At 37.6% G+C, this 27,304-nt stretch overlaps 1 protein-coding gene across 1 annotated transcript in view; it reads right to left on the bottom strand.

The window, feature by feature from the left end:
* The window catches only part of CDKAL1 (CDK5 regulatory subunit associated protein 1 like 1), a 654,035-nt gene that overhangs the window by 199,901 nt on the left and 426,830 nt on the right, over positions 1-27,304 (bottom strand). Inside the window, exon 10 of the mRNA XM_003788378.3 lies at positions 14,036-14,181. Within this exon, the coding sequence (XP_003788426.1) occupies positions 14,036-14,181 (146 nt within the window). The remainder of the gene's footprint in view (positions 1-14,035; positions 14,182-27,304) is intronic.

Below are 27,304 nucleotides of genomic sequence, written 5' to 3'. Positions count from 1 at the left end.
TAGCTCACCTTTTTTATTTAATAGATGAAGAAATTGAGGGAATGGCATGTAAAATAATGTAGCTCACCTTTTTTTATTTAATAGATGAAGAAACCGAGGGAATGCTAACTCACTTTCTGCTATTACAATTATAAGCAGTAGCGAAGAAAGATCTGATTTTTCCATTTGAAAAGTAGAAATATTTAGTAGTAAGTGGAATCAAGACTGCCAATGAACAGTAAAGTAAGATTTGCCAATATTAGTCACAACAAAAATCATATCAAAGAATTAATAAATGACTATGCTATACTATTCTTTTGAGGCCTAATGATTCTTTTATGGGAATTCTTGTTAATTCAGTTTAAGTTCTCATTTATAAAGATAATTGGCAAAAAGAAAAAATACCTTGAAAGGTCGTAACAAATTTACATAGATAATTAAATCTTGCAATATAAATGCCCCTGGAGCAGCATAAAATTGTGGAAAGAGCAGGCTCTAACTTCCAGATCCATCATATATGTCCCTTCCCTGGGCTCTGTTTCTCAGGCTAAAACATGGAACAGTTACTGCGAGAACTGAATGAGAACAGGAATTTAAAAGCACCCAATGGACATAAAAGGCACTTATTTAGAGTGGTACTTCTTGAACTATCTGGAGTGAACAGGCAGTCTCCCTCTAATCCATATGGAATGATAGTTTTCTAAAACTATCAATTACTAAATAAAGTCAATTGCTAAAAATGATATCATAAATTTGATGCCTTGGGAATGTGAACTGATGATAAAAATTTTAAAGCATCTACCTTCAATTTCAGTAATCTTTGGTATAGAGCAGTTTTTTACAACTTTTTTTTTGTTTTTAATCTCATGGCACACTTGAACCTATTGTTAAACTTCTGCCCACACTTAAATGATGTTGATGAAAAAAATAGAATGAAGGCTGGGGTGGGGGTGGCTCACATCTAAAATCCTAGTACTCTGGAAGGCCGAGGCCAGTAGATTGCTTGAACTCAGGAGCTGCAGACCAGCCTGAGCAAGAGTGAGACCCTGTGTCTATTAAAAATAGAAAAACTAGCAGGCCTTGTGATAGGCACCTGTAGTCTCATCTACTTGGGAGGCTGAGGCGAGAGGGATCATTTGAGCTCAAGAGTTTGAGGTTGCTGTGAGCCATGATTGCACAGCATTAAACTCAGGGCAACCAGGTGAGATTCTGTCTCCAAAAAAAAAAAAAAAAAAAAGTGAATACAAGTATATACTTACTGTGTTTGGAACTTCTTTCGCAAATAATTTATCATCTTTAAAAAATTTCTCAGCACATGTAAGAAAGGCCCTCTTGCATGGGTCTGCTGGTGTAGAGCAGTGACAAAAAGTTTACAAGGTGCCAGTTCTGATACTAGGCAACCTGGATTCAAATTCTTCTCTGCTATCTACCATCTATGTAACCTCGAGCTCCTTGTGTTTCATTGTCTTCCTCTATAAAATACGGATGTCAACAGGGTTTTGTTGAGATCATGTCTGATGGGGTTGTTGTAAGATTTGAGTTAACATATAGAATCCCATTTGCAAGGGACTGGTACATTTTAAATGCTCAATAAAAGTTAGTAATTAATGGAATTATTATTTGAAGGCAACAAGCATAGTAAGGCAGGGGATTACACTATGAAAGTTTCTAAGATGGAATTTGACTTTTTTATAAGTAGGAAAACTCTTCAAAAATTATATCACTATTTTTAAAGCACAAATTATTTAAAAGGTTAAAAAAAAATAAGAAGCCCATTAACAAGGCTGTTGATAAGAGAAAGAACTGAACAATGAAATAATTTTTTTCAGAAAAAATTCAGAAAGAATAATGTATTTGGCCTATTACACAGACACTGAATCACAATAAATTAGGAAACAGTATATGAAAAAGAATCACTACTGGATAGTTGAATTAGAACAGTATTTTCTAAAAGAAATGAGATGTTTGGTCTTACTTATATGGTTATACTAAAAGCAATTTGCTCTAAGTAATAATTAAGGGAAAATAAATCTGTTTACGCCTTTAAAGACTACAACAAAAAAACCTACACTGATTTCATTGATCAAAATCTATTAAAAGGTTTACAAGGAGAAAAATGACTTCAAGAATCTAAGATATAGACCAGGCTCATGCCTATAATCCCATGAGGCAAGTTGCTTGAACTCAAGAGTTCAAGACCAGCCTGAGCAGGAGCAAGACCCTGTCTCTACTAAAAATAGAAAAACTGAGGCAAGAGGATTGCTTGAGCCCAAGAATTGGAGGTTGCTCTGAGCTATATGATGATGCCATTGTATTCTACCCAAGGCGACAGGTTGAAAGAATCTCAGATGTGTAAGATAAATACACACAAAATCAGATGATATAAATAACCTACACAAATTACAGAAAATACTGGGTTGGCAACACATTAAAGGAAAAATTGATTTTCTCATCTGTTCTAACATGAAACTAGTAACTCAGGCAGCATGTTAATTCCGATGTACTGGGTGCCTTAAACTGGAAATGCTCACAGAAGAAATATATAAAGATTGCAGCTATTTTTAGTCTAGATGGAAGCAGTGGGTGGAAAGATATGCCCTAGCTGGTGGAGAACCCTAAGAGTGGCTCACAGTGAGGCTGAGACAATTGCTACATACATACTTCAAAAAGGAAACCTAGGCCAGGAGAAAACTGAGATGACAATGATTCCTCACTGATTCCTGTTTGATATTAGGGGAAAAAATCCGTAGCAGTTAAATTTCTTTAAGTTTTACATTAATTTGTCACTTAAACAAGTGAGAATCAGCTAAAACGCTGTTTAATTTGTGAGGTTTAGTTAGATACATACTTTTTAAAAAATGAAACTTTCATCAACTAAGAACAAAAACCAAATATGGATTGGGTCATGTGCAAAAAACCGTGTAAGATGCTTAAAAGAAAATAACTAGATTACTTAGAAAATAACTTAGAAGTATGATTATAAATTCACTTCTTTTGAAGGAAAGTCATTAAACTGTACCATGAGAACTAAAAGTACATGTGTGTGGGCAGCGCCTGTGGCTCAAAGGAGTAGGGCGCTGGCCCCATATACCAGAGGTGGCTGGTTCAAACCCAGCCCTGGACGGGGGAAAAAAAAAATAAGTACACGTTGTGGGAGAGATTTTTGGTATTTCCTCCATATCCACTCCTGTCATCTTCTGTAGATATACTCTGAGCTAGACACATGGATGCCTAGAGGAAATGCGATATATTCCCCAGTTTCCCTTACAGCTAGGCATGAACATGTTCTAATTCATGAGGTAGAAGTCGAAGTGTCATGTACAATCTGCAAGATAGTAACCTTTAAGGTAGGGCGGGGTACATACTTCTTTAATTCTTTCTCCTTGCTAGCTGGAATACAGACTTGACTAGATGGATTTTAAGCAGTCATCATGGACCACGAGGTAGAAAATCCTGCTGAGAATAGCTGAGTAGGAAGGCAGAATTCTGAGGGCTCTATTAAACTATCCCCCAAGATTGCTACCTCTTATGGTTTTGCTGTGGTTTTCTGTTTGTTTTTTAATGTGAGAAAGTAATATGTGTGTGTGTGTGTGTGTGTTTGAGACACTGTTCTGTTTTTAGTCATTCACCGCCTACAGCAATCCGATCTAATATGAGATACTTTATATTATAGAACCTAAAAATGTGGTACCAATTTAGTTGGGCAGCAAATAACGAGGACTCATATTGTAGGCTGGAAAGCTATTATGATTAATGTTACATACTGGCAAAACATTTGACTAAATTGTCCACTGCTGAACTTCGGAATATAGACTGAGTGTTAACTAAGTCTATATCTGTAAAGGTGTTACAAACAATTCAGAATGTTAAATGTAGCTGGTTCCATCTTCCTGCTCTTAGGAACAAAAAATTTGAAGACAATAGTTAGCTACCTGCAAGCTGAGATTTAAAACAAAACAAAACAAAACAAAAAACCTCTCTCCACGTGAATTACAATCAAATTTTATGAAGAGTCCTGTGACTTTGAGGTTTGCATGTCTGAAAAAGCAAAGCAATTACAAACATTGGCTACACTGCCATACGCGTCAGAAGATGGGTGTCCCATCATATGCTGGCAGAGTTTCTGGCAGAGAAGGGACTAAGAGTGCTTCACGTGGCCTCAAGGGAGTCATCAGTGAGTCCAGAGACAGAAGACAAAGGCCAATAAATAAAAGGCAGAGTCTTCAGGTTCAAAACCATGCCTAGATAAGACCTTTGGCAACACCTGTTCATGGAACTGATAAGCAACAGAATAGATGCCTCCTAAGTTCGTAAGGGAACTGGACTCCCAAGATGTGGGATGGTCTGTATCACCTGCTGCTGCACAACTCTTAAAGCAATTTCCAGGGCTCAAATCAGTATTAGAAGGAAGTATGGAACCCACAGAAGCACCTACTTCTCAGTACCTACTTTAGATACAGCCGCAGAGGACAAACAACAGGGGACAAAAGACTAAGGAGTATTTCCCACAGAGCAAAACCAGGGTCTACCAGATGAGGTGTTAAAGAATGTCCTTCAGTGCTAGGGCAGAAAGACTTCACAGCTCCTACCAAGCAGCATTTCAAAATTCCTGCTGAAAACTGATGTGTGTTTCATATTCTGTCATTTCTGAAATGGAAGTTTTAGATAATTATTTCTATTCCATTTTGTATTGGGAAGGTTGAGTTGCTTTTTAATTTAGATCTATTAGCTCATAGAAGCCAGATCTGGACTTCCTGAAAAGGACAGAGCACGACCCAGAGATCATGGATGCACAAGAGGACTGTGTAACTGAAGGAACTGGGGTTATCTCTCTTAGACAAAAGGCAAATTCTCTACGGAGCAAGAAAAGCGGCCAAATGGGGGAGAACATGACAAAGTGTACTGATGGCTCCCTAATATGTCACCTTCCCTTTCAAGAGATTCTAGATTTCAGAGGGGCCTAAGGCAACTCAACCTAAAGACTACATTTCATAACCTCTCTTATAGGTAAGTGTGGTCCTAAGACTAGGATCTGACAATTGACATCAAAATTGACATGTGTGACTTTCTGAAAGCATTAAAGGGAAAGAACACACACCTCTGTTTGCATGACTTGCCTTTCTGCCATCTAGAATGTAGATCTGATGGCTCAAGATTAAGTAGCCATCTTGAACCTTGAAAGTTCTATTGAAAGTTCTGTCCTAGGACTGGGCACTGTAGCTCACACCTGTAATCCCAACACTCTGAAGGCCAAGGCAGGTGGATTGCCTGAGCTCTGGAATTTGAGACCAGCCTGAGCAAGAGGTAGACTCTGTCTCTACTAAAAATGAAAAAGCTAGCTGGGTGTGGTAGTGGGCACTTGTAGTCCCAGCTACTTGGCAGGCTGAGGCAAGAGGATGGCTTGAGTTCATGAGTTTGAAGTTGCTGTGAGCTATCATGTCATGACACTCTACTTGGGGCAATAGAGTGAGACTATCTCAAAAAGAAAAAAGTTCTATCCTGCTACTCTGACATGTTAGAGATTTATAGAGTCCCATTGCTAACTCTGAACTTCATTTTCTTGATAGAAAAGTAAGCTTTTGTTTTCTTTATGCCATAACTATTTTTGTTACTTGCAGACAAAGCAAACTGTTTTATGTATACATAAATAGATATATCTGCACACCCATGCGTATGTGTGTATATTATACAGGGTGTCCATAAAGTTCATGTTGACTATTTTAAATTGCACATGAACTTCCTGGACATCCTGCATAATCTATTAATAGTTAAAGCCTTTCCCTAAACTGATAGGTTGGATTATATGAGAAACATAATTAAACCTATGTGAGAACTGTAATTCAGTGTTTCTTTTTTATCCATAGAAAGCCTATAATAAACATTTATGCCCTCCCCAATAACAGATTTAGCACCAGGGTTTTATCATGCTTATCAAACATTTTGGCTCTAAGAATTTATATAATATTAACCACGATTTAAGAATATCAATCCCTAGAAGACAGTTTTGCTACTGTCAAAACCTAACAAGTGCCTGACATATATTCTATAACTACTAAAAACTAGCTGAAAAAATGCAAAACTTAGGCTCTTTGAAATTAATGTTAATTCAGTGGTTTTTTTTTTTTTTTTTTGGTCTTCTAGAATTTAAATTGGCCAGATCTTAATAATCTGAGATTCAGTGTTTAAAAACAATTCCGGGTCATATCACCCAGTCTTTTCTCCCACTGTTTGCTGCTGACTTAATTATAGTACCTTTCGGATCCTACTGCCAAGTCTAGTAGAACATTACAAAGTTACATGCCCTGTACATGCTCCCTTGACTTCTTCCTGGTTTTCAGCAGGAACATGAAGTTCTAGAGTAGGCCATTTAAATAATGAGGACTCAGTAAATGTGCGCTGAGAATGATGATAAGGATGAGTATGGGGAGGCAACGGTGGCCAGTAATTGGCTCTTTCTCCTGTGCCTGCAGCAAGATGTGAAATGGATCAGTGGTTAGGAATATAGGGTATTCGTGCGCAGGAGTTGAGCTAGATATTTAACACGCTTGGCTCTAAGAACGCAGGATAAGTAGGAGGAAGAAATGAGGCCTTAAAGTTTCCCAAACACAGTAGACTGTAAAGGATAATAGCTCTGTCATCTGCAATAACCACTGGGACAGCATTTTATTTTAAACATGTACTTATACATATTTTGATTAAGGAACTATAGTTTTATAAAGGCATTAAAACACTCATTACTTCTATTTGCAGTTTTTCTCTTTATGGTCACATCCAAACACAGCTTCTTTAAAATATGTTTTTTAAAAAACTGATATGTAAGAATTATACATATCTATGGGGGTGTATGTGATATTTTGAAATATGCGTATAATGTAGGATGATCAAATCAGGGTATTAATCTATCATCTCAAACATTTCTCATTTCTTTGCATTAGGAACACTTCAAATCTTCTGTAGCATATACAAAATAGAGATACGGGGGTGTCCGAGAGGAAGAACCTGAGCACTGGGCCAGGACCTGGGGATGGAGCAGTTAATAGACGACCATGAAGTCATCTGACTTCAGACATTAGCACCCTCAATACCTTCTGAACAGTCATCGTATTTGGAAAAGAAAGCAATCTAACACAAACGTTTCTTTCATATTCCCCACCTCACCTACCTCAGAGCTTGCTTGAAGAGCCAACTCTCGTTGCCTTCTCCTAAAACTGTATCATCCCTTGGCTTCAGGGATATCAGTTCCTCCTGGGTCTCTTCCTACGCTGGTCTGACATTCCTCTTCAATCTGTCACAGAATCCTTTCTCCTTTCCATCACTTAAATATTGGTATTCTCCAGCTTTCTGTTTCAACTTTTGCATTTTCCTTCTTCTGATGCTCTCATCACTCATAGCTTTCTTTACTATTCAAACGCTGATAATAAATCTCTTCTCTCTTTCTCTCCTTTCCTTTCTCTCTCTTCTTTCATATCCTTTCCTCTTTCTTTTTCCTCACTCCTTCCTTCCCTATTTCCCTTTCATTCTTTCTTTCCCTTTTTATTCTTTTTCTTTTTCCCTTCCTTCCTTGCTTCTTTCCTTTTATCTTTTTTTTTCCTCCTGCAATTTTTGGCTGGGGCTGGGTTTGAACCTGCCACCTCCTGCATATGGGGCTGAAGCCCTACTTCTTTGAGCCACAGGTGCCGCTCCCCCCCCTTTTTTTGTAAAAAGACAGGCTCTCACTCTGTTGCTCAGGTTAAAATGCAGTGGCATGATCATAGCTTACTGCAACCTCCAACTCCTGGGCTCAAGTGATCCTCCTGCCTCAGTCTCCCAAGTAGCTGGGATTTACACGCACATGCCACCAAGCCTAGCTTACTTTTAAATTTCTTGTGGAGACAGTTTCACAATGTTGCCCAGGTTGGTCTCAAACTCCTGGGCTCAAGTGATCGTTCTACTTGGCCTCCCAAAGTGCTAGGATGACTGGCATGAGAAGTTGTATCCAGCCAGGATTTTCATTAAGGTTCTACAACTAACTGTATGACCCAGAGCAAATTACCTAACATCTTTGGGTACTGAGGATTAAATAAGCCAATTTATGCAGTGTTTTTATAGTAGTGCTTGGTACAAAATAATGAAAAATATTTAATAATAATTTTCTTATTATATTAAATATTATTGCTATTATTATTACATTTATTAAAGTTCTAGGCATATAACTGATAACAAAAAAAATGAACCATTTAATTAATGTGTGTTATTGGAACCAGTAAAAAGAATCAGAGAAAAAACTGAGGATCTAGTCCTATTATGTCTTAATTTCATTGTGGGCTTTCAACAAGTATTTTTAACCATGCTGAGCCCTGACATTCATTTTATGAAATCCAAGTTAAAAGTATTCTTGTACCTACTTGACTAAGTTTGTGTAACATCATCATCAGATAATAAGCAAGCTCTGTGGAATAGGAAAAACACTCTTTTAATAAAAGGAAAAATGCTGGTAGCATACCACTTCATCGATAAGGTGATCTGACCATTATTTTATAATACAACACTCAAAGGATGAAGGGAAAATGGTTTCTGAAAGGAATAACACAATCATAAGATAAAAGAAGGGTATAAAGTAGAGTTTAGGAACGTTGAGATACCTCTTTTAACAAGGTCAGAAGGAAAATGGAAAACTAAATCAATGGAAAGTACAGTTGACTTCAACCACTGAAGCAAATTTGAGTTAGTCACCAACTCATATGATATTTAGTATATGATGCCACAATAAATTCAGCATATAATCTTCTAAATATAAAAAATCATGTTGAAAAAGAAAAAAGTAAGTATGTTTTCCTGCTATATAACTGTTCCTATGACAGACAGATTTATTCTCTTGAAAAGTTCTAAAAGTAGCAATGAGAAGAAGGGGAAAGAACTTTGCTACTTCAGAAAGCAACTTGACAAAAGATAAAACAGTGAACAAGACCTAAGGGACACCCAAAATAACAATCTAATTTAAGATATTAGAAATGATGAAAGAAAGCCAGAGAACATTTTTAAGGGAAGTATTTTGCCTAAATCATTTTGGAAGTGGCTATTTGGTGAACAGAAACACATCTGGGAATGCATCTGGAAGAAAACATAATTACCTAATCCTTACTGAATCATTTCTGGGTCTTTCTGGCTGTTAGGATTTCTTTTTGCTATTCTGACAAATATTCTGCTATGTTTTCAAGCACTAGGAACAGAACTAGACGAATACAAAACAATAAAATATAAATTAAACATAACTTCTTTTATAAGGTTGTGTTCCAATAAGTACATGTGGTCTAATGGGAGAGAAAAATAACTCAGGATGTTATAAATTAGCACCACTTTTTTGAAGACAGACTGGAAAAGCAGATCATAGGATAGGCTGGACAATATGAGTTAATTCAATGACTCACAGAAGTCATCCTGCTGAAGCGATACTGGATTTGTGCTCTTGTGTCCCTTCATTGAGGGACTGCACAGTGGATTGATCCGATGACAAAACTCTCTGCAAGTCTGCCACTTCTCCTCTAGTTTGTCCTCCCCTTAACCCCCGAAAAAAAAAAAAAAAAAAAAGACTCCCTCTTCCCCCTGGATGCTCACTGCTTATTACTTGGGACCTTTCACTGGGCAGTACCTGGTATAACAAACTTAAGGGGTTAGGAATGACTATCACAGGCTAAAAGGGTTAATGTTCTAAAAGCAACAAAATACATTAACCCTGAAGTTCTCAGTACATTACGGTGATGGAAAATCCTGAGATCACAGGATTAAAAATCAACACAAAAATGCTACACTAATTTGAAACTGCCTTTAGAGCAACGCAACTTGCAGGCAGACATAACTGTCCAGTTAATTCATTTAAAGTGTATTTAGAGAATGAGGAAGGTAGAGATGCTAACTAGTTATGGTCTACTTAACATAAGTCAAAAGCCACTGAACTTCTAATAAAATAATTTATCTAAACAGATAGGCCTTCTAATATATAAACTGCTTCATTTCTTAAAATACATCTATCAATAGGACATTTTTATATGTTTCCTTCACACTTTAATGTGCGAATTTGAGGATGCAGATTCTTTTATTTAGCATTAAAACATATGTTTAAGAACTCTGCACGCTGTCCCTTTTTGATGTACATTATTATATGGTTTATGTTGGAGAATGACTGTAAATTCATGGCTGCTCAAATGACAGCGGGCCCAGTTAAAGTCAGTGTCCAAGGCCTCAACCCTAGTTATATCATCCCTAACATAACAACACACAAGATCTTTTAATTGGGGAGTAACTTTCCCAAAATTAAAAAAAAAATTATTTCAGTTTTTATGCTTTTGTTCAATCTAGCAATAAGTTAGAAAGATAACAGAGATACCAGTTAAATGATAACAAATAAAAGTAGTAAAATTTATAAGGTAGGTGTTTAAGAATGTAAACTACAGATTCTTTCTAAAACCAGACTTGTACCACTTGCTGTCTTCCACGTAGTTTTCTTCCCAGTCCTATAAATCCCATTGTACACTTTGAAAAAATCACTTCACCAATTAAATACAAATATCAAATTGCTTTGTTAATGTTCAACTGGATTAATAAGTCAGAATAGAATAATGGAAGTCATATGAGTGTCTGTTCATGACCAGCTGTTTTAAATTAGAATATTAAGTAATTTACACACTCCTCTCTGCAAAGGTTGCATGATTTAATAAATTCCCATATGCCTCAACATGTGCCAACACTACTAGGTTATCTTTGATCCAGCTGCTGTTATGTTACTAGCTGCCAACTTTCAGACAACTGAAGAGAATAATGAATCAGCTTCAACTTGGCTCAGATGTAAACTTCCATTGCCCCCAGCTAAAACGTGGGCCATTTTCAACTGTAAAGAAAATTAATTAAAGAGATTTCACCTCCACTGTTTGAGAAACATGGCTCCACAAACACCACTGAATTCGAAGTTGAAAAGCCCGCAGATTCAGGTAAACTCCCATAGTTTGGATTTCAGTCTGAAATGCTGAAGGCTAAAGTTCGGATTTTTTTTTTTTTTTTAAAGGAAACAGACAAGGCAATGCCTTGCCTCTAATTCATAATGTGAATATTTGAAAAGGCTCACACTGCTAGAGATATAAAAAAAAAGAGAGAGAGAAACTCTTACTCGTCAAAGGCTCATTACAAAAAATGCTTCAAAGACTTCAGGGGGAACGAGCTGCAGATGAAAAGGACCACACTCAGACAGGATTTAAACAGCAAAGAGAAGAAAACACCAAACATGCCATCAGGGCAACATGATAGTGTTAGACCCTCTAAGGATGAAGATGTAGTGAACTTTCATAAAGCCTGGACCAGAAAAATCAGTGTTACATTCGTTATCCGGACTAGTTCTATGGAAAGCCCTGAAACTTTGCTGTTTCCAAAATAAACCCTCATCTGTTTCGCATAAAGCTATGCTAGTTTTTATGGGGAAAACTAAGCCAAATATAGGAAAAGTTTGCTTAAAATATTTCTGTTATTTTTAAACGTCCATAATAGTTGAGAATTACTCACTGCATGGACAGACTTACCCAGGAGGATAGGAAAACCCCCTTTCCACCATAGGGCAAAGCCTTCCTCACAGGAGGAAGGCTGTACTGTTCTTCACAAGCAACATTTCTGGATGAAATACAGAATTTTACGGTTCTGATGAACTGTTTAAAATGAGGCAAGGATCACATGATTAGCAGTGATAACATGAGTTCTTCTTTTCTTAAAATAAGGTACCTGAAATTTTCTTTGTCATCAGCCTGATAGAACAGGTCTATCATACTGGTTGCCTGCTACAGTTTTCTGTTGTATCTTGCTTATAATGTAAATTTGAAGTTATATACCCAGGCTGCTTCTGCTCTCTCTGCATATACAAAATACAGTGCCAATTAAAATCTCTTGAAGATGCTAAGTGGCTAGCCTCATATTCCACGATCCTAGTGATTCACAGCACTTGAAATGGAATCTGTGGATGGATGGGTGTGAGATGGGAATGTCTTCCCCAAGCATCTCCAGCATCCTCTCCAGGGATGTCTGATAGTCCTGTTGCTGAAAATACTGGGTATCCCTCAGCAAAGTATTGGGTGCTAGGATCCTCCCGTTAGCTGAACCTATGTACTTCTAGAAAAGCCACCTGGATGCTTCACAGTAACTCATAATCCAAAAAAAGGACCCCGACTTTAGCCTATGAATAAAGGAAAGAGACTATTTTCTGATACCTTATTGTGATCATCTTTTGACCTTTATCTAGCTCAGTGGGGCTGTTGAAACTGTTCAAGATACAACTGATTTAACAGGTTCATCTTCAGAGCAACATTAAAGGCTAGAACTTGTTGTGAAACTGTTGGCCAGTTAAACAGCCACAGTAATTTCCCAAACAAATGAGTCAGCACTCACTCAAATGGAGATAAAAGAGAGGTGCTGACTCCCTACCCTCATTTAATCACATTAATGCAAAAACTATTTGGAAAGTGTTCTAGTCTATTCCACACAACGGGATGCACTCTACCCTTGGCAACATCTTGCGTAACAATATGAAGTGTGTGCATTATTTGCTACTAATTTAATAAGCAAAGCAGCAAGAAATTTCACAGGTGCAACAATTTATTAGCAATTTTGAAAATGTGCCATTAAGTGGCACAGGCATGTTCAAAGGATCTCGCTTTTCTTGCTTGCAGTAAGTTAAAATAGATGCAAGGAAGGGATGTGGGCCAACAACAGACATCCACCAGAAAGCTTTACTCTTTAGCCTTGCCCAGTTATGTTCAAGATATGAAGATATTAGAGATGGCAGAGATCAGTTATTATTCTTTTCTACTTTGAAGGCTATATGTACCTAATAAACACGATTATAAAATATTGGAATAAATACCCCTTCTAGTCTCTGATTTGCACATTTGAAAGATCAGCTGTATTTGTTTGAATGCACATTACGTGTCTCTCTTCCCAGTGGTTGGGATAATCAAGAAATACCTAAAGGTAAAGAAAAGCAAACAGACAGATACATAAAAGAAAGATGCAGAAAGAAGGAAGAAGGAAAAAGAAAAAGATTTTAAAACAATCATATGCAGTTAGGATAAATGGTTAATTAAAGGTGGAAAAAATAATTGCTCACAATTTGTATAAAGCAATCATACCCATGTAGTACTTCAAAACAGTACAAAGGTACATAATTATAAACAAGATGGGAAAAAGTTGTATCTTAATTAAGAAAAACAAGAAAGGAAGAATTATGGAAAAAAATTATGGAAAGTAGGAAGACTCAGGCCACAAGTATGCCCAGACAAATGACAACATCCCTGGAGGGAAGAACAGTGCCCTGGACTTGAGAAGGCTTTGTATGACCTTGGCCACCACTTCTATTTCCTGCCTTGCATAATCACAGAAGGCATTCAGTGTTTGGTGATGATGAGAAATAGGATTTTGAAGAACATAATTATGGGTTGCAAGTGTTTTCTGTGGAAACAAAATCATCATTCATGTCTGAGATTGTGTAAATATGCCTTAATTTTGGTCAATAGCAATTTGAACTTTAAAAAACAGAATCCTCAGACCTCCTTATAAATTACAATTCTTCAAGCAAACTACAGAGATGAGTATGTAAAAGCAAAGACATTCCAGATACCCATTAAAAAAACGCTATTTAGTAGAAAATTATCTATTTTGTAGTGACACGACTTAGTCTACCTCTACGTCTACGTCAAATCCAGCTCGCAACTTCAAAAAGCTGCATTAAAGGAGATTTAAACAGATGAGGCAGTTTTCATCTACCAGGTCAGGTACAAAAATAATCACAATTCACATTACCTTAAAAGACTGGCAATCTTACACAAATTAATGATGTGTCATGTACAGATGGAAGGTGGATATAAACTGAGCAGAAAGGAAACCCACATCAAAGGGGCCCAAGGAAACTTAAAGGCTTTGAAAGCTTCCAAAGTCTCGCCTTCTCTCTTGTACCTTTAATTGTGAGGCTGCAGTAAGTGCATTTTGTCACATGCTTTTAAAAGAAAAAAGAAATGGTTATTTTCTTAAGTTCTAACAGACTTACTTCTCTTTCAGAAAATCCACGACTCTTTTGAAGTCGGCCACACAGTACTCTCTTCTCATTTCCATGAGTACACTGTCAGAGGCGGACTGGACCGGTATGTGCAGGAAAGCATAGACTCGGGGATGGTTAAGGATTTTCGCCATTTCCTTAAAAAAAAAAAAAAATGGAAAGAGAAAACATTAATCATTTCAACAAATCGGGGAATGGTTTCCTTTAGATCAACACTCACAAGTGCAAACAAATAAACTGGTTGAAAACAGCCATCATCAAGGCTCTCAGAGTAAACGTGGACTGGTAGTATTCTATGTTGGTACTTGGGAATTCAATATTACTTTCAGAGAATTTCACAGAAGAATTATTTCCTCATCTCCTAGATGATGTAACAGAGATGAAGTCATACAATGCCTAAAGGGTAAAAAAGATTTTCGAGTACTTCAAAAGAACATCACTCCTAAGTAGTTTTTGTGTTCTGCCTTGTTACGTTACAAGGAGAAACAACAAGATTTAAGGCAAATAGTTGAGATCTCATAAGCTCAAGTTCTTGAATAGAGAAGATTTCCAAATTCGGGTGAAATCAACACATTTCTTTGTAATACTGAAAGAGAAAAACCCTTACAACTTACCTGTTCCCTTTTCCTTATTTCAGCCACTTAACGAGCACAGACATTTCGAGTATCTACTATGCAAAAGACACAGGACCAACCAGTCCACCACTGGCACCTGCTGACAGTCATATGTAAGATGCAAAAATGAAGAGACAGAAGGGAAGAAAGGGAAGAAGAATAGATCTTGTGAGATCAAAAAGAGCAAATCTGAGTGAAACAAACTAAGAAACAGAGGATTTTAAAATTTCTCCAAGTACAAAGGGGAGGACACCAAAGCTGTGTAACTTAACCGTGTATGCAAACATTTGGAAAATTGGTTAGTGTGGCCCTTCTCTCTGCTGCATGAGGTCAGGTCATCAGGGAGAGAGTGATAACGACTGAGAAAGAAGAGCGCTGGAGCCAGGCATGAATGAAAAGGGGAAAGGGGATGTTCATTAATTAACTGCACATGCCCCATGATTTTTAGTTTGCAAAGTAACGTGGTTTCAAATCTGTTATCTCATGTCATCCTTCAAACAATATTTTAAAGGATCTTATAGAGTAAAAAAGCCAGCTAATTCCACAGTTACTTCTTAGTTACTTTAGGGTCAGTCGTGCATAGGGATCAACCCAAGCTCCTTGTTTCTCCATTTTCTTTTCATTGACTCTGAATGTGAGCATTTTTTCCCCCCAGTTTTTGGCCAGGGCTGGGTTTGAACCCACCACCTCCGGTATATGGGGCGGGCGCCCTACTCCTTGAGCTGCAGGTGCCCCCCATGAATGTGAGCATTTTTACCACAGTGGAAGCCCAGAGATTCACTTACACCAGTCACTTTCTTAGTGCTAGGGTTTTTGGTTTTTTTTAAACATCCTTTTACTAAGAAATTCAGATTAGCAAATAAAACTAATCACAGATATCCTTTATTCACACCCTGTCTACCAAGAATTAATAAATATACATGTATTTATAAATAACAATATGCATATTGTTATACACAGACTACTGTATTGGCATCCAAGTTGAAGAATTTCTCATTCAGTAGAAAAATAACCGGAGACATCTTTAGTCTGGCTGGGAAGTCAGAAGGCTCTTACTCCTACTCAACAGCTACTGTGTATACAGCTGCAGGAGTCACACTTACCATGACGTACCCTCCAGTGAATACACTGTCTTCTGCTACGATCCTCCCCCTTTCAGGTTTTTCACACTTCAACATCAAAATCCCCCAATAGTTTTAGTGAAATAATTGTGCAAAGATCTTTGCTCTCTAAAGGGTCAGGACTCATGGCTTTAGATGGCTTCTGACATACCTATCGTAGTGAGAAATGGCATCCTGACACCTAAAACACCCTGTGAGACGAAACTGCACTCTCAGTCTCTGGGCCTCTTTCTCATCTATAAAATGGAGGGAGAGAAAATATCCACCTCATAGGGTTACTGAGTTACTATGAAAATAAATTAAGGTAATCCAGTACAGGCTTCTAGAGTAAGCACTCAGTATATAAATCATCTAATGCTCTTCTTCCTTGGACAGTACTTAAAAGTTCCTGGTAGCACAATTTCATACAGCTTAATGAGACCTTTATTAGTAAGAGGCTAGTTCCCTAACAGCAAGTGAAGGAGAGATAACTGGTACAGATCTGCATCACAAAACTTTAAGAGGGCCATACAAGCAAACCGGGCCAGAAAGGAAAGCACAGTGTCTCTTGGAAACACCGAGGGTGGCCTCCTACTGTAAACAGGATACTGCCCTGGATGGAAGTTTTGCCCAATCACAGTGTATGCCAATTTACAAATTAAAATGTTAATAGCAAACAAGTAGGATAAATGTGGTGGTTTATCCCCTTTGGCCCTCAAAATAAACCTTCCCACTAGTAATTACTTTCAGCTTTATACTACAGACTTTGCAACTTCATACTGCTAGGCACTAGAACACAAAATAAAAATAAACTTGCCCCTTAATTAAAGTCTATGTTTCTGCCACTAGGACAATCTTGATTTAACACAGATTAATGTGCCCCAGAGAGACAAAGTATGAATTTCTGTTTGTTTTTTTCTCCTACCCGTTTTCCAACTTAGCACTCTTGGTTAAGGATAACCTGTGTTCTTTTTACCTTTCAAAAACTCTAACTTAAAGTTTCTCAGCAACTTGTTCCTGGTGTTACTAAAGTGTGTCCTTAGTTTCACCCAGTGATATGATAATGAATCTCCAGAGCTGAGAGCTCTACAAGGGGAAGGAATTATTTGACTCCTTTATCTGGCTCTCTACAATAACTAGCATTGTGTGTAGCATACCACTAAATACTTAAAAATAGATGCATTAAAATTTCATCAACATACATAAAAAGATATTTAAATTATAACTACTTATTGATAGTAAGACAAATTTTCATTAGTATTAGTTGAGTCTGGCTAAACTAGGTAAACAAGCAGCAGCAAGCAAGTAATGAGTCAGATGATAGTTTCAAAACAAGTGAAAAATTATATGGAAACAGACAGTGATATACACAGGAATAGGCACACCTCTCCTCATTTTACTGCACTTCCCAGATACTGTGTTTTCATTATACAAAATGAAGGTTTGTGGTGACTCCATACTGAGCATGTTTATTGATGAATCTTCCAATAGTAAGTGCTCATTTCATATCTCCGCATCACATTCTGGTATTTCTTGTGATATTTCAAACATTTTCATCATAATTATATCTTTTATGATGGTCTATGATCATCAAAGGGATCTTTGATATTACTATAGTAATTATGTTGGAGTGTCATGAATCACACCATACTAGACAGGGAACTTCATCAATGAACCATGTGTGTGTTTTGATTGTTCTACCAATCCACTGGTCTCCTGGACCCTCCTTATTCTCTGAGACACAACCATTTTGACACTAGGCCAATTAATAACCACACAATGGCCTCTCACTGTTCTGGTGGAAGGAACAATCATCTTGCACTTTATGTCAAAAGTGAGAAATAATTAAGATTAGTGGGGAAGACATGTTGAGAGCCTAGAGAGCTGAAAGTTAGGTGCCTTGCATCAAGCAGTCAGCCAAGCTGTGAATACAAAGGAAAAATTCTTGAAGAACATTAAAAGTGCTAATGTAGTGAACATGTGAATGACAAGAAAGTGAAACAGCCTTTTGCTGACACAAAGAAAGCTTGGGAGGTCTAGCTAGAGGATCACACCAGCAAGAACATTCCCTTAAGCCAAATCAAAGCCTAATCCAGAGCAAGGCCCTAACTCTCTTCAATTCTGAGAAGACAGGTGAGGACAAGGCAGAAAAGTCTGAAGCTACTAGAGGCGGGTTCATGAGGTTTAAAGAAAGAAACCCCCTTCATAACACAGAAGGGCAAGGTGAAGCAGCAAGGGCAGATGCTGCAGCTGCAACTTATACAGAAAATACAGCTAAGACAACTGATGAAGGCTGCCAACACTAAACAGATTTTCAGTGAAGATGAAACAAGCTTCTAATGGAATGAGATGCCATCTAGGACTTTTCACAGCTGGAGAGAAGTCAATGATGGGCTTCAAAGTGTCAAAGGATAGAATAACTCTCTTGTTAAGAGTTAATGCAACTGGTGGACTTTAAGTTGAGACAGTGCTCAGTTACTGCTCTGATAATCCTCAAGTCCTTAAGAATTATGTCAAATTGCTTGTGATCTAACAATGCACAAAGCCTAGAAGATAGCACAGTTGTTTACAGAATGGTTTACTGAATATTTTAAGCCCACTCTTGAGACCTACTGTTGGAGGGGTGGGGGAGGAAGACTCCTTTCAAAATATTACTGCTCATTGACCCTGTACCTGGCCATCCAAGAGCTCAGATGGCGATATACAAGGAGATTAATGTTGTTTGCATGCCTGCTAACACAGTATCCAATCTGCAGATGATGGATCAAGGAATAATTTCAACTTTAAGTCTTATGATTTAAGGAATACATTCTGTAAGGCTATGTAGTGCCCACAGATAGCTGGTCTTCATTGAGTAAATTGAAAATCTCCTGGAAAGGGCTTCTCACTTTAGATATCATTAAAAACATTTGTGATTCATGGAGGAGGTGAAAATAGCAACATTAATAGAACTTTGGAAGACACTGATAACAACCCTCATGGAGGACTTTGAGGTGTTCAAAATCCTCAGGGGAGAAAGGAACTGTAGCCATGGTGGAAATAACTAAAAAACTAGAATTAGAAGTGGCGCCTGGCGATATGGTTGAATTGCTGAAATCACATAATTAAACGGATAAGGACTGCTTCTTATGGACAAGCAAAGAAAGTAGTTCCTTGAGCTGGAATGGACTGTTGGTGAAGATGCTGTGAACACTGTTGAAATGACAGTTCATATTACATACTTTGCTAACAAAGCAGAGCCAGTGTTTGAGAAGACTGACTCCAATTTTAGAAAGAAATACCACTCCAATAGCCACCTCGACCTTCAGCAACTACCACCTTAATCAGTCTGCAGCCATCAACATGGAGGCAAAACTCTCTGCCAAAAACAAAAACAAAAAACAAGAAAATCCTAACAGCTCAGATGATCATTAGCACTTTTTAGCAATAAATTTTTTTTTTTTTTGGCTGGGGCTGGGTTTGAACCCACCACCGCTGGCATATGGGGCTGGAGCCCTACTCCTTTGAGCCACAGGTGCCACCCCAATAAAGTTTTTTTTTTTTTTTTGAGACAGAGTCTCACTATGTCGCTCTTCATAGAGTGCCATGATGTCATAGCTCACAGCAACCTCAAACTCTTGGGCTTAAGCAATTCTCTTGCCTCAGCCTCCCAAGTAGCTGGGACTACAGGCACCCACCACACCTGGCTCTTTTTTGTTGCTGCTGTCATTGTTGTCTAGCTGGCTCAGGCTAGGTTTGAACCCACCAGCCTTGGTGTATGTGGCTGGCACTGTAACCACTGTGCTATGGGCACTGAGCCAATAAAGTATTTTAAAATCAAAGTATGTATACATCTTTAAAAGACATAATGCTATTGTACCCTTAACAGACTATATAGTACATTGCAAGCATATCTTTTATATGCACTGGGAAACCAAAAAATTCTGTGACTTGCTTTATTTGCCATATTGTGGTGGTCTGGGCTCAAAACTGCAATTATTTCTGAGGTATGTGTATAAAAATCAAGACACTATAAAGGTAGACTAGCCCATCATACTGTATTTCTAAATGTATGCTGGAACGTTAAATTGGAGTCACAATGCATTTTCTTATGAAAGTAATTTGGAAATGATCTGCAGGATTCCAGGTTCTCCAAAGGAAAAGGAAGCACTTAGTTTAAATTGTGACTGACAGAAGAACAGCAGCCATGAGCCACCTTGTGCTCTGAGAGGAATGAGTGTGAGCAGAAGGGCAGGTGTACAAGTGGGCATATATATGTGCATATGTGGTGTGTGCCTAGGTGTGGGAAGGAGGGATTGGGGTGCTCTGGTAGCAACTAATGCAGAAAGAGTATCTGTTTTAATATAAAATCTTTTATAAATTAAGGATTGATGTATCAAGGCTGTTTAAAATATACATGGTGAGGGGAGCACTCATGCTCAGTAGTTACAGTGCTGGCCACATACACCAAGGCTGGCAGGTTCAAACCCAGCCTGGGCCAGCTAAACAACAATGACAACTGCAACAACAACAACAATAAACAGCTGGGCATTGTGACAGTGCCGGTAGTCCCAGCTACTTGGGAGGCAGAGGCAAGAGAATCGAAGGCTAAGAGTTTGAGGTTGCTGTGAGCTGTGACACCATGGCACTCTACTGAAGGTGACATAGTAAGACTCGGTCTCAAAAAAGAAAAATAAACATGGTGACATTTTTATAGGTCAAGACTGGAGAACAGCTAGTCAGATAACAAAACAGTGTTTCTGGCTAGGCGAAATGGCTCATGCCTGTAATCCTAACACTCTGGGAGGCTGAGGTGAGTGGACTGCCTGAGACGCACAGATTCAAGACTAGCCTGAGCCAGAGCAAGACTCCATGTCTAAAAATAGCCAGGTGTTGTTGTAGGCACCTGTAGTCCCAGCTACTTGGGAGGCTGAGACAAGAGAACTGCTTGAGTCTGAGAGTTTCAGGGTGCTGTGAGCTGTGACGCCATGGCACTCTACCAAGGGAAAGTGAGACTTTGTCTCAAAACACACACACACACACACACACACACACAGGAAAACAAAAAACCAAAAAACAGTGTTTCTGTGTGGTGCTATTACCTGGAGTTCTCTTCTTACAAAATGATAGTCATCTCAATGTTTGATGCTTTTTATTTTTAATTCTCCTGAATTTAAAATACAAGGAAAAAGATGAACTGAATTTAAAAACTTTAATCTTTAAAAACATTTCCAGGTATGGGTATATTTTTAAAAGAACTCCTAAGTTTTATTTTTATTGAAAATGAAATCAAAATTAATCATCGTAGTCTACCCGGTTTTGAATACATACACTATCAGCTAAATGAAATCACTCGGTATATGAGCATTTATAAAGTATGTTTATACTTGCATTCTGATACATTTGCATTCACATTGATAGTTATCAGTCATAAAGCCCTTTCAGATTACAGCTTAGTGGTGAAGTACATGCATGTTTAAAATGTTAAACTTTATAGTGCTATGTTGTTTGCAACTATGCTAAGTCACATGATGAGGCCAAAAAACCTTTGAAAAAACAGAAACCATACCATTCCCTTTTAAGCATCTTAAAAACAGCTTGATTGAGATGTAATTCACATATAATACATTTCATACATTCAAAGTATGCAATAAAATTTTTGTAGTATATTCACAGGGTTGAAAACCACCACTACAATCTAATTTCAGATTTTCCCCTCCTAAACCAAACCCTATGCCTGTTAGTAGTCACTTCCATTCTCTCCCATTTCATGAACACTTCCCTTAGCCCTGAACAACCACTGGTCTACTTGCCATCTCTATAAATCTGCCTATTCCAGACATTTCATTTAAGTAGAATCATATGTCGTGTGGTCTTTTGTGACTGGTTTTTTCACTTCTAATGTTTCCAAGGGTCTTCTTTGTTGTAGCATCTAAGCATTTATTTCAATTAAACAATACAAATTTATTTAATACATCATTTCATGGAAAACTATTCAGATGTTCTCAATGTTATTAGCTTCACTGAGATGATAAAGCATGTTTCACTGCTTACTGACTTTAACAGAAACATTCTAGTGGTATTAATTTGCCTAAGATTAGCTGGTACATATAATATCTTATTAGGAAAATCTAATAGAGAAGAATGATGGGGGAAAATAAAAATTCCTTTAAAAAACTGGTTCTCTTAACATAAGAAGAACGGGGGCTACTAATGATAATGATATTAGGTAGGATTTTGTTCCTATTTTTTTTTTAATTTTGTTGTGGTAAAATATGTGTAACATCAAATTTACCATTTTTACCACTTTTTTTTTTTTTTTTTTTGAGACAGAATCTCCCTATGTTGCCCTGAGTAGAGGTCCATGGCATCACAGCTCACAGCAACCTTAAACTCTGGGGCTTAAGGAATTCTCCTTGCCTACAGGCGCCTGCCACAATAGTCCGGCTATTTTGTTTTGTTTTGTTTTGGTTGCAGTTGTTTAGCTGGCCTGGGCCGGGTTCAAAGCCGTCACCCTCAATATATGTGGCTGGCACTGTAACCACTGGCCTACAGGCGCCGAGTCCATTTTCACCACTTTTAAGTGTATAATTCAGCAACATTAGGTTTAGTCTTGATGTTGTACACCCACCTCTACAACCTTCACATCTTCCCAAGTGAAACTCTGTACCCATTAAACAACAAGTTCCCCCGCCCTGCTCCTCCAGTTTTTGGTAATCACTATTCTACTTTGTATATCTATGAATTTACTCTAGGTACCTCATGTAAGTGAAATTAGACAATATTTGTCCTTTTGTTTCTGGTTTATTTCATATAACATAATGTTTTCAATGTTCCTCCCCACAGTAGCAATATTACGTTATTTATTTATCTCTTTTTCCAGGTGGTTGGTAGTTCTACTCTCAGTGTCAGAACACACCGTATGGATTTCTGTTCACACTTACTCCTCTGTCCTGCAATTATACCCCACATCTTCACCCCACCCCCTGGACTATCTTCCTAGTTCCTTGCTCAATGCTTGACCCTACAGACTTAAATTGTAGTTGAATGTATGGAGCATTGACTGACTCTATCAACTAATCACCATGGTTATTTTGGAGTAAAGTCCTACAAAGGTTTCTAGGTAATGGTCAGGACAGCAATGCCAGTCTTCCAGCAGATCCTACTTCAGGAGTCACATTCAGCACTTACAATCGCGCAGAATAAGGCCGGAAACACATTTCATCCATTACTTCATTAAGGACTTTGAACACCTATGAAGTGAATTATCTGTATCTATGTTTACTCTAGCAATTTAATAATAAATTCTCATTAGCAACGTTAGGAAGTGAATAAGGGAGCAGAGAAAGGACAATTTCCAATCCTCATACCCCAAATGGGAAGGTTTAGACATTGTGAACAGAGTCTAACTTACATTTGATGTATAACAATTATAACAGAAAATTTACTTCTAAACTGCAAAGAGTTAACATATTCAGTATTTGCACTAAAATAGGTTAAGGTAAAGTGTCTGTTCTAATTAGCTTTCACGGTGATGGAAAAGGACTCCAGTGCTCCTTTAACCATTACCACTTCATCTTAGCGTTAGAGTCAACAATCAGGTTTTATAGTACTAAGATAAAAATATACTTCTTGAAACTTATGTCAAAATGCTAAGAGTTATAATTACACATACAAACATTTATTTTCAACCGATATTCTTAGTATTTTATTTTTAAGTTATTATTCTGGCTTGTTAAGGCCAAGAAATCCAATGCAGTTCTTATATCCAGATGACATTAGTGGTTAAACAAATTGATACATATGTTAAAATTCATGAAACTGAATACTGTTCAGTCAATTTTCCTGCATTAATTTTAAAATAAAATAATAGAAAAACAGTAAAATCTGATTTGAACATTGTATGATATGGATAGGTGTATGTGAAATAAAATATATAATTCACTTATAGTTTACTTTTTTCCACTTAAGAAAAGATTAAGTGTACTAAACAGTAAAAGAATAAATCCATAGCCAATCAATTCAATGGGGGAAAGAGCAGCCCAGTTAGATTGCACATTCAGCCACGTGTTTATTTTGGCTTCTCTAATATATGATCTAAATAATTAAGGAATCCAACGGAAAGGCAGATGTTAAAGACTTGTTTTAAAATATTGAAGTCATTTATTTAGGATCTGATTATCAAAATTGAAGCTTACTTTAGACATCTTTTGTTTCATGTTTTAGGCAGTACACAGCAAAAAGAAAGGGCTAGTGATTCAATCGCTTTAGTTCTGAGTTCTTTGGTACACAAAATGATCCAGCTAAGCAAGTACTTCTTAAACATCAAACTATCTTTTCGGGACGGGGATGCAAAGCAGACAAAACCTCCTCCATATTTCACAAACATGCAAACACATTCATTTGACAAGAAGCACTAACTCTGAGTTAGGCACGCTGTTGAACAGTTTCGCTATATCTCATTTCACTCCTCACTCAATGATGTAGGTATTTTACGATTTCTGTGGTAGACTGCCTTGTTTACCAAATATTCTGCTTCCATCCCTGTGGGAGTAGCAGCATAGTCCCTGCCTGCACTCAGGAGTGACCGGTGAAATGGGGGCAGGGGTGACACGTGTTACTTCACAGGACAGAAGTTTTGAAATGAGCTGCTCTCTATGGCTCTCCTCCACCTGCTCCTACAATCTGAGTTCTGAAATGGAGAAAACATGAAGAGAGCTTTAACCAGTATACAGTGAAAGTGCAGCTTGAGTGGTAAGTCAATTTTTGTAGTAATTACCCACGGAAATATAAGGCATTTCTTATACAACACAACCACGCTTATCCTTATTGGTTATGGATGGTTAATTTTAGGTGACAACTTGACTGGGCTAAAGAATGCCCAGATAGCTGGTAAAACATTATTTCTGGATATATGTGAGGGTGTTTCCAAAAGAGAATAGTGTTTCTTTCTATCAGCAAAGAGAATAAAAGATGATATACTCTCATCAGAGTGGGCAGCAGCATCCAGTTCTTTGAAAGCCTAATCAGAAAAAAAAGACAGAGGTGGCTGGGACCAGAGGATCATGGCTGTAATCCCAGCACTCTGGGAAGCTGAAATGGAGTAGTTCTCCTGCGCTTAGGAGTTCGATCCGAGGAAGATCGATCTGAGTAAGAACGAGACCTCATTTCTACCAAAAATAAAAAAAATTGTCAGGTGTTGTTTGGGGCACCCGTAGTCTGAGCTACTCAGAACACTGAGACAGAAGGATCCCTTGAACCCAGGAGTTTGAGGTTGCTGTGAGCTAGGCTCATGCCACCATACTCTAGCTGGGAAACAGAGTAAGACTCTGGCAAAAAAAAAAAAAAAAAAAAAAAAAGGTGGAGGAATAACAAATTTTCTCTCTCCTCTTGAGCTGGGAAATGTACCAGGTCCTTTCCTAGGACATGGAGGTACTTGGTTCTTGGGCCTTTGGACTCTTTAACTTTATACCAGTGGCCCAGGCCTTGGGCCTAACATTGGAATTTACACCATAGGCTCTGGACTCAGAGTAAATTACACTCCCAGCTTTTCTGGTTTTCCAGCTTGCAGACAACAGATGGTGAGGCTTCTTAGTCTCTATAATTGCGTGAGCCATTTCTCTTAATAAACCAAATCTCTCTCTCTGACACACACACCACATACACATATCCTACTACATCTCTTTGGAAAACTTTGACTAACCAATGGACACATTCTCATGCTGTGAATGAAAAAAGATAAAAACTCAACGTTTAGAGATATTTAAAATAACATGTCTATGATCAAGTGCAGTAAGTGGAACAACTGGATTTAGAATATAAGCTTGTCAGACTGCCCAGTCCTTTTCCTTAACCAATTTTCAATAAATACTGGAATGAACGTATATATCAATCACAAAGACAGAATGGGGAGGAAGAAATTAACTCTGCTTTATGGTAACAGAAGGGTTTACCACAAGTAAAATTCAATTTTGAATGACGAAGACTTTTCTAGGCAAACTGCAATAGATACATGTTAAAAATAAATAATTAATAATAGAGGCCAAGAATTAGCCTAGGTTGCTCCAAGGGAAACTGTCCATAGGTAACCAAACTTAAGTCATCTTGATCTCTCCCAAATAGTAAGCCTCAAAAAACACTCACATAAGCTTTTTCTCCTGATGATTCAAAGAAATTACACAGATCACATATAGACAACTCAGTTTAGCCACCTCTGTTTGCCTTAAAATATATGACAGCCAGTCAGGAAAAAGGTCAAGATACTTGCTCCTCTGTGGTCTATAAACTGTGCTGTGGCTGCTGTAAACCTGAAACTTCATGCTACTTCTCAGTTTGAGGTCTCCCTGTCCGGGAGCTGTTCTCCTGTATGCATAATAAACTCTTAAAATTCCAACTTAATCGGATTTTATTTTTGACACATGTAATATACCCATTGTCTTAAAATATAAAACTGTATATTTTTAAAAATAATCCAGTGACCTGCTTTACAGTTCTGCCTTTTGTAGTCTAGTAATATCACATATGTTTAAAAGTTCATTTGGGAAAAATAATATAGTTAGGGATCACTTAATGATTCTCTACCTCTTTATTCTTTTATTAAACATACCAATTACTACACTCTTTGTTGAAATTGTTTTAAAGAGAAAATTGTTCATTTAAGGGTTGGGCTTATAGTATGAGGCTGAACCTGTTCCATTCCCTTAGGAAAAAAAGATGCATAAAGTAATTAGTGCACATAAAATAATGGGGAAAATCCCGTTCTGCTTTTAAAAATGAATTTTTTCTCTATTATGAAAGTAATACATTTTTAAATTTTGCAAAACAGATTAAAACAGACTCATAGAAACTAATCGTTGCTAAAGATAGACATTATTAAAAGAAAAATTCATCATTTTTACTATCATCTTAAGACAACTAAATTATAAAATTAAATCTGATACTATATAGTGAGTTTGAGCAAAGTGAAATGATTTTCAAAGACTGTATTTCTTCACAATACATCATTAAATCTGAGAGCAATTTCTTTAAAAATCTTTCTTTTAAGCCAGGTCCAAATCACCCAAGCACTTTTACTCAAGGTGCTCATAAAGCTTCTACATTTGCATAACAGGAGAAAGAAATCTGAATATGAAAACAACAAACAAAAGAGAATCAGAGATATGAATCAGCAAAACATTTTCCTGAAGAAGTTATTACCTACAAAGCAACATTGTCCCTGGACCTATGATGAGAGAATAGAAAAAACAAACAGACTTTTATAAAAAGAAGAAAATGTCTTTGTTTGAAAAGAATGTAAAAATGACTCGGAAGGTAAGAGGAGCAAAGAGAGATGGGTGATTCTCTCCAACTCCTAAAGTTCTTGTAATGGAAGGGAAGACTTAAAAGTTCTTTTACAACCTTAGGTCTTAAAAACACTGACCAGGCTCGGCACCTGTGGCTCAAGCGGCTAAGGCACCAGCCACATATACCTAAGGCGGCGGGTTCGAATCCCCAGCCCGGGCCCGCCAAACAACAATGATGGCTGCAACCAAAAAATGGCCAGGCGTTGTGGCGGGCGCCTGTAGTCC

Source organism: Otolemur garnettii, unplaced genomic scaffold (assembly GCF_000181295.1).
Source record: "Otolemur garnettii isolate 467f Iridium unplaced genomic scaffold, OtoGar3 scaffold00026, whole genome shotgun sequence".
NCBI classification, from domain to species: domain Eukaryota; kingdom Metazoa; phylum Chordata; class Mammalia; order Primates; family Galagidae; genus Otolemur; species Otolemur garnettii.
This window is presented reverse-complemented; position numbering and strand designations above follow the sequence as displayed.